At 38.7% G+C, this 8,858-nt stretch overlaps 1 protein-coding gene across 1 annotated transcript; it reads left to right on the top strand.

Annotated features, from left to right (window-relative positions):
* Positions 1–4,640: 4,640 nt before the first annotated feature.
* Positions 4,641–8,858, top strand: LOC137593834 (uncharacterized). The gene is made up of 2 exons (XM_068312880.1): positions 4,641–4,991; positions 5,697–8,858. The coding sequence occupies exons 1-2, from the start codon at positions 4,914–4,916 to the stop codon at positions 7,671–7,673; spliced, it is 2,055 nt and encodes a 684-aa protein (XP_068168981.1). The 5' UTR covers positions 4,641–4,913; the 3' UTR covers positions 7,674–8,858.

Genomic DNA, 8,858 nt, shown 5'->3' with positions numbered 1-8,858 from the left:
CTAGTTTATGAGGCTTTTGTTTCTCAGAACCAGGGTGTAGATGTGAATGGTGCCACAGTTTACGAGACACAACTGATACCATGTTTGCCAGTGTTTGATGTTTCAGAATTTTGTCTATTTGCAATGCTTGTTAGGCCATTTTCATTGTCTTGTTTTTAAACTGTGATGAAATGTGGATTTCTCTGGTTTTTTTGCACTGACTGCACTGAGCTAGGGATGTTTTTCAGCTGTCCTTTAATACTGACAAAGGAAACCATTTGTTTAACGAGAGGACTGTGGTTAGCATCAGGTTGGAAGAATGAAAACAGCTCAACACAAAGAGTACTATCTTGTGAGGTTATTGTTATGTCTGGAGAAACATCAACTCGTAACTTAAAATGGTGTGTTTTTGTGTTTCTATTTTTTAATGCGACATAGAATATTTATCATGTTAAAAAAATAAAAGGGAAGTATTGAAAGGTCTAAGTCCTTCAGAAAAGAAGCTGCAATAGGTTTCAACTGGACAACTTTAATGCCTTAGAATCGTTGCATATAAAGGTGGTAACGGTCCAAGCACACTCTGACTTTACGAGTTGGACCCTTCCTCCTCCTTCTGTGCTCATGCAGCTATGAGCTCATTTGACATTTGACATCTGTTGGCAGGATAAAAGCCAGGACTAAGTATCATTCCACCTTTCACAGTCACTAAAGCACTTCAACACTTGTGTTGAGGAATAGTGTGAGAGAAATGTTTACACTCTTGAGAGACTTCTGTTTGAATGCTGGGCCACATCGATTCATTATCACAAAGCCACATCTTTCACAGCACAGCCAAGAACAAATCTGACTTTCACAATCAAGCCAACCCCATACAAACCTGCATGATAAATGACACTGATCAATCCAGCTAGTAAGGGTGAACAGAATCAATTAAATTTGATGGAAGTCTGTCTGAATGAATCCACTCTGCTCTGGATGTGAGCAGTGCACGGCTCTGAACTCTATTATTACTATTTCTCTTCATGCCCGCTGTACCCATTTATGGGCAGCAGGTTTTTTTCTCCTTTGGTTGCCCTCTCAGGATGTGATGTTTTAACTTCCCCCAGTGAGACCGCTTGGCCCTCTTTCTATGATAGATAGTTTAAACAAGGTGTTTTTTTCCACTTAGACTAAAACAAACATCTGACTATCCCTCCAGCTTTGCTGCTGTGGCTTCCTGGCAGACCACGTAACTTTGGGCAGAGGAGCTGAGGTCGTTGGTCATGTCTGTTTTGTGCATACATGTCCCAACTCCAGCCAAGCTGGAGTCAAGCTAGCAAGTGCAGTGGAAGCCTTTTGTGATGCCATGCTGAGCCTGCCTGTCTGAAGGAGAAAACAAAGTGGAAAACAATATTCTACTGACTCACCTTTACATGTGGTGAACAAATATTCATATACTCATTTAGTAAAGCAGATATGTGGTATAACAACCTCTTTGCTCCAGTGGATAGGTTTGTTAGAGTTTTGAAGATACCACTGCTTGTCTCTGTCTTACACACTAGTATTCATATGAACTGCTCAGGGCCAAAGTCTTAATTCTTCATTAACAAATATTTCCATTTGCCATGTGTGAGTTCTTTAGTCATCCATTATCTGACCAATAGTGTTTCCACACCTATAAATTAAGACACTGTGGAAGAATCTTGTCTTGATGATAGACAAAGATTCTTAAATATAAACTTTCATGGTGTGAGGAATGTGGAACATTGGTGTAATGTAGGCACAGGATAGCATTTACAGCACAGAGGGACTGGCATTTTTGGGAAAGAGGATATTAAATGTTTTATATTTTCAAGGTGCCTTTTATAGCAGTAAATTACATATTTCCTGGCTAGGATGACTTAAACACTTGGTGTAAATACTATCTCTTAACCATTGTCTGTTCTCTGTACCAAGTCTATATCAATAATTGGAGGAGAATTAAGGTTGGTAAAAAAAACCCCATCTGTGATTACATTAAAATGACTTGCTTTTTTACCCAGAATACTTACATCCTAGGGCTGAATTCAGATGTATGTTTGAATGTAACAATCAAAACAAATGAAACATCAAATTTCATACTGTATTTTATCATGATGTTTCAGATTTTGTTATCATTAGGGTTATTCTTCTTATGTTTTTAGTTCTGCTAAAAACATAAGAACGTTTGACAGCTTGTTTAACATTGTGATGTTTCTGAATAATACAGATCTATGTTTTTGGTTTAAATAGGAACCCCCTTCTAGAATCATAATGTTGGTATGTCATGTGACTACAGGCAGTTTGGTGATTTGCTGGAATACTGTTAATCATTGATAATCTCCAACCCATTTTCTTAATAATATTATCATCAGTTTGCTACCTCGTGATAGCTGCTCAACATGTGATACCAAGCAGTTATGTTTGTTATGGAGAGTATATATTGTGCAATTATTAACAGTGATTTATATGTAGCATTTGTAAGATAAATGATTTTCAGTTCAATATTTTTTTTAATGTTTACACAGTGATTACAGTAATACATTTCTAACAATATGTCATATTTTATGAGCCCATTATGCTTTATAAATGAAATCATAATCTGTAAATCTAGCTATCAATTAAATGTTGTGGAGTAAAACGAAAAGTTTTTTTTCTGAATTATAGTGGAGTACGTATTGAGTGTCACAAAAATGAATATTAAGTAAAAGCTTGATTCATCTTATACCACTGCTGAAGGTGCCAAAAACAGTTATTCTCTTTGTCCTGATATATGTTTTAGGAACCAAAAATAACATACTTTATTATTCTGCAAACTGTCAACTTCTCCTTAGTAACGGTTTAAGTCTCTGTGCTGAGTCTGACATTTACCCAATGAACAATTTGGGTCAAAAGAAATAAACAGATCTCATTCTAGAGTAAGCCAGTGTCAGGCTGATGAACAATGTGTACACTACCTTTCCAATCTTCCTGGCAGATTAAGACTTCCACTTTAGTATCTGTACATATAAAATGAGAAGAACATTTACATGGATGCAGACGAGGACGGTGGATCATTTGACAGATTGAAATGTAGAAATGTGGCGTAACTTTCCACATCATTCCAACAATTGTTTCTGTTTTCTGTCATAACAAAATGATAACTTTCATTCAATATTAGTGTGTTTTGAAATAAAGCATTTAGGCGTTTGTATTGAAAATTTAATCATGTGTTGACGTTAGAAGAATAATATCAGATGTTGAATGCAATAAAAGTAGTGACTAACCAAGTTGTGTTATAAAATAGAAATAGAAGTCAGGACATTTTTAACTGAACCCTCCCTAAATTTGTGATCTTGTGATGATTCAACTGTGGATGTCAAACAGGTTTGCTTCACTATACTGCCACCCACTGACACAGATGCAAGCCTCACTGTGTTCTCAAACATTTGGACACACAATTAAAGTTATGTGTTTTTCCTTGTTTATTTTTATTATCGGCATCTTCTACATTAAATAATAAATGTTGGCGCTTTTGAAATTATGAAAAAGACATGCAGATAACAAAGTATAAACAAAGCACATTGTTTTATGTTCTAGATTATTCGGTATAGCTCTTGCTTTTTCATTTGTCTTGGTTTTTCTTTTTCATTTTTCTTGGTCAGCTTCATATGGTGCTCTCCTAGATTTTTTTTTTCCAGGGTTCTGACATTGTCACCGGTTACTGTTGTGTGGAAACTGGTCCAGATGCAAGTTTGGAGTTTGATTAAATGATTCTTTATGGTTTACCAGTTGTTTCATATCCTTCTTTTTGTGTACAGGTAGTACTCAACTTATGAACATCTGATTTACGATCATTCGGAGATAAGAACAAACTGATATTGCAAACCCCACCCCCCACACTGCTGTTAAATAAATATTTTTAAGTTACAATCACTAATGTATCACACTTTTTACGAAGTACCAGAAGGGACCCAAAAGCACAACAGGAGAATTGACAATTATGGGAACTGAAGATTACATTTTAATCAACCAAAGTTTGAAAAACCAGGTAGACAATCCAACAAGTAAACAAACCCAATAAGGGCAGGCAGAAAACACAGATCAGACGAGAACTAGATAATCATGTGAGAAACAGGAATACTACTACAAACAGTAACAATCTGACGGAGAACTGAATAAATTGTAAAATTATTATCTAACTGAACTTCACCTCTTGCTAACACCTTGGATCAATGGTTTCAGACACTAAAAATATCACTGACAGCTTTAATATGTTTCCCATTCCTCTTTGAATGTCAAGAACTCAAATTTTACAGTTTTCATTGAATGACCCACAACAGAACTCACTATCATTACTTCTTACAGTTCTGTTACTAACAGTAGCCCAATAACTTCAATGGACAAATATAAATCAGGTGTGTGAACTAGTTCCTTTTCAGAAGAACATGTATTGACCTCTAACCAATCAGAAATTGATTTGAAGCAACAACTGCTTTCATGGATCAGTGGCCAGCTCTGATTGGTGTACAGCCCAGAGATTGTCGCAGACAGAATCTTTGTTGTGTAGTGGCAGAACTTTACCTCTAGGTGGAAGCTGATCATCTGGATTGACCTCAAGCCAGTTTGCTGAGAGGACCTGCATCTCTATCATACGGAAGCGTAGAGCTGCCACACCAAGAAAATAAAAACCGGGACGTATCTCGGAATTTCGTGATACGTATCTCGGAATTTCGTGATAGTATCTCGGAATTTCGTGATACTATCTCGGAATTTCGTGATACTATCTCGGAATTTCGTGATACGTATCTCGGAATTTCGTGATACTATCTCGGAATTTCGTGATACGTATCTCGGAATTTCGTGATAAGATGCTATGTTGTAACGTGACAATGTGATACCTATCACCTATCATCCACATCATTCCACGCCTCTCCCAAGTGAGCTTGCACATCGCCATGGACTCTCCACTGTCCAGATTTCTACGAGGTCGTGGAGTGTCAGAGGACTGTCTCCAACGCATGGAACAAGATCATGTAAGCTAATTTTGACCGCTCACCATCTAATTAAAGAGTTGCGTATGGTCAGCGCTGTGTATAGTCAAGTTAGCTAACTAGCCTGTTAAGCAGCTACATGCTGAGGGGGAAAAACACAGTTGGGGGACTGTTCGCAACACTCGTGTAGCTTCACGAACACTTGTTGAAAGATGGAAACGGAGCCAAGACAATGCAAGTGGCGGACCCTCCTGTGTCTGGGTCAGATAGTAAAAGTCCCAATAGGCTAGTCCCAACAAAGTAAATAGTAATACAAGTACGGGATGACGTAGGCTATAGTTCGGAGGTTGTCATGGGGTGCCACCGGGTCAGAGGCTCTCATCAGCAGGTTTCATTTTCTGCCAGCATAGTCCCAAGCTGTTTAATGTCGGAAAAAATACAAAAACGATAAAGATCCTGCATCCTTCTTTTTATACTCTGTGCTGCGCTGATCAGACTGGCGTCCTTAGCAACGATCTGTTACACTTGATGACCTTCATTACTCAGAAATAATATTCAATTTAATGAATATAATGGATAAAAAAAACACAACAAAAAAAGCGAAGTTACAACTGTGAAGTTAAAATCCAGTCCCCAGTCGGTAAGGATAAGGATATTATAGAGAATGCCATCTACTACCACCCTGTCTCTGTGTTAATGCAGTCTTGTGAGTTGTAATTATTATATCTAGTATGTCTGTCTTTACAGATTGATGCTGGAGTCATTGATTGTATGGATGATGACACCCTGGCTGGCTACATCCCTACGTATGGGGATAGGATTGCAGCAAGACGCTTTTGTTTGGATCATGGGCAACATCATGGCACAAAACAAACAACGAAAACATCACTGCTTGACAAACTCAAACAAAGAATGGGGATTGGTGACACTGATGATAACACTAACCAGGAGAAAAGGAGAAGTAAGTATGCAAAACACAAGAAATGGGCTGAGAAAATGACAAGAAAAATTGAGTTGGGGTGGATCCATGAGGGTAAACAAGTCCGGAAACGTAGAGGGGGGGGGACAAGGAGCCTTGATGTCCCCAAAGACTCAAAAAAAGAGGAGATATTGCAGTATGCCAAAGACATTTTCTTCCCGAAGGGAGAAAATAAAGTAGGAAAAATTGATGCATTTAGTCATGACATATTAGACTATCAGGAGGAAGCTATTTTTGATGATGTTATTACAGTTGGTGAACTGTACAGCATACTTAAAATGGGAGTGTTGAGATTTTACCTGTGCACTAAGGCCCCAGAAGATAAGGATGATGAAGAATGCATTATGGGAACATCAAACAACAAGGATGAGCAATTGAATGACATGTTGGAAGAAGATGACCAGCCTATTCAAACTTCTGACATTGAGGCAAACCTAGACACATCTGAGGTTATGTTTGGCTCGTATCTTGGAGAACCTGTGGCTGGCCAAATGGATGACACTTTGATCTATCTACCTGACTTAGAGAACAGTGAGGACCTTATCATAACATCAGTCCTCATTCCCAGAACAAGCTCAAATGACACATTGATCAGCATACCTCTCCCAATAAGTGAAGCATCCTCTACTTCAGACACAGCACTGAGAGAAGATGAAGCTCCCATCACACCTCCGCCAACAGCCAATGCTACTGCAGAGTCAGAATCTGTAGGTGAGGTAGCAAGAAGTTCAACTCCTTCATGGGATGTTGTGCAAATCACTATAAGACTTCATAGGGTCAATCTTTTACAGGAGATGATAGGCCAATTCAAGGATGCAGCACTTCTCAAACATGAACTTAGATACACTTACATAGATGAAAGAGGTGCTGATGCAGATGGCATCTCAAGGGATGTGTATGCTGCATTTTGGACCGAGCTACTGGACCACACAGCTGAAGGGGAGGACCAGAGAATTCCATCTCTGTGTCCTAAGTGGCAAGAAGAAGAATGGAAATCCATTGGGCGAATTCTACTGAAGGGATTTCAAGACCACGGCTATTTTCCCTGTCGCCTTTCCCCAGCTTTTACAGTGGCACTTATTTTTGGTGAGCAGGAAGTCTCTGATGATGTGCTTTTTGAAAGTCTTCTTCTATATGTCAGTCATTCAGACAGGAGTCTGATCACCACTGCCTTAAAAGGAGAACTTTCAGGGGAGGAGAAAGATGAGCTGATTGATCTTTTAGACCGTTTGGACGTAACAGCACTTCCAACACAAAATAATTTAAAAGGCATCCTTCTGAAAGTGGCACACAAGCAGTTGATCCAAAAGCCAAGATATGCATCAGAAAAGATGTCCTTCGTTGCTGGTTCCTCCCTAAGAGAAGCTCTCGCCAGCCCACAAGATGTCCTGCACATGTATGAAGCCAAAAAGCCAACAACCAAAAGGCTTTTGAAAATGCTACATGCCTCTCCCTCAAGTCAAGCTGAGACCCAAAGCTTTCGTTTCTTGCAACAATACATCAGAGGCTTAGATGAGGCAGGTCTCCGAAGAGTATTAAGGTTTGTGACAGGGTCAGATGTCATATGTGTAAGCAAAATTACCATCATGTTCACGGCAGTTGATGGACTTGCACGAAGACCTGTTGCACACACATGTGGTCCAGTTCTGGAACTACCATGGACATACGCTTCCTATCCAGAGCTACGTACTGAGTTTGACAGTGTACTGATTGACAAAACATCATACAAATTCAGCCTAGCTTAGCTTTGTTATATGCTTATCTCAACTAAGCTAGTGGTGCACATGTCTAATGTGTGTCTAATGAATGTCTACAGATATTCAGAGCATAGCGTTTTGTGACTTGTCAAGTTGATGGATAAAAACCTGTTAATGTTATTGAGAAGTCCTGACCACTTTTCTATACCCTTATCTGATTATGACTTCTCTAATGACTTTCCCAATATATGCTCTACTACTCTGTTATGTAGAAGAGCAATTTGATTCTACAGTGGTTCTAAATGCGGCTACAAAAAGAATGTAGACTTGCACCTTAATGTTGGGAAATGGTTTATTTTTTATGTTTACATTTGTGATACATATAGTGTTATAATCCATAAGAGCAGGGAATTTTTTTACCTGTCCAGTTGACGAAAAAAACACATGTGTGATGTTAGTTCTTCCAGAGTGCAGCTGAAGACCCAACTACTTTTCTATACTCTTGTTACCTGATTTTGAGTTATCTAATGAGTTCCCCAATACCTGCTCTACATGTTAATGTACTGTTACGTAAAAGAGCAATTTGAAAGGGAATCTGAATGCTGTTACTACAAAATAAAACAGTTTATTTTGTGTAATGCTTAGGTCTGCATGTGTCTTATGTGTAAAAAAGAAAATTGCAGCCACGAGGAAGAAAGCACAAGAAAGAGCCCTGGAGTTGTGTTGTTGTGTGACCCTTCCCCTGAAGTACAAATCACATGGTAATGAGAAACAGTCTCATATTTGCTCCATCTGTCATGAATTTATGGAAACAAATTTAAATTCTTTGCTGCTATATGTAGATGAGCAAGAGCATTACACTGTGGGCAAAATAGTTCAAGAAATTAAAACAACAACATCATAGTTGTGATGTTTCTTTTCCTCATGCATTCAATGTTAAAAACGGATCACATCAACAATATAGGCTTGCTTTATTTGCCTATTCCAGAAATCACAGAGTAATTTCTAAGTCTTTTAGAATGCATGCTCTCAGGAAAAGATACAGCTCTATAGCTTCATCTGGTGTGGTGGGAGAGTGTAAGAAGTTCTCCGTCATTATAAGGCAACACATGTTGAATACGGTTTCATCACAAGGGTGAGGTCCCCTCTGTTGGCATTCCTCTTTACAAGCCTCCACTGCTCCCCGAGACACTTCTTTCAGATGATCTTGTCCTCCAAATAGATGAGGGATGG

The sequence above is a fragment of the Antennarius striatus genome, chromosome 4 (genome assembly GCF_040054535.1).
Source record: "Antennarius striatus isolate MH-2024 chromosome 4, ASM4005453v1, whole genome shotgun sequence".
Taxonomy (NCBI): domain Eukaryota; kingdom Metazoa; phylum Chordata; class Actinopteri; order Lophiiformes; family Antennariidae; genus Antennarius; species Antennarius striatus.
Note: the sequence above shows the minus strand (reverse complement) of the source record. Positions and strands in the feature narration are given on the sequence as shown.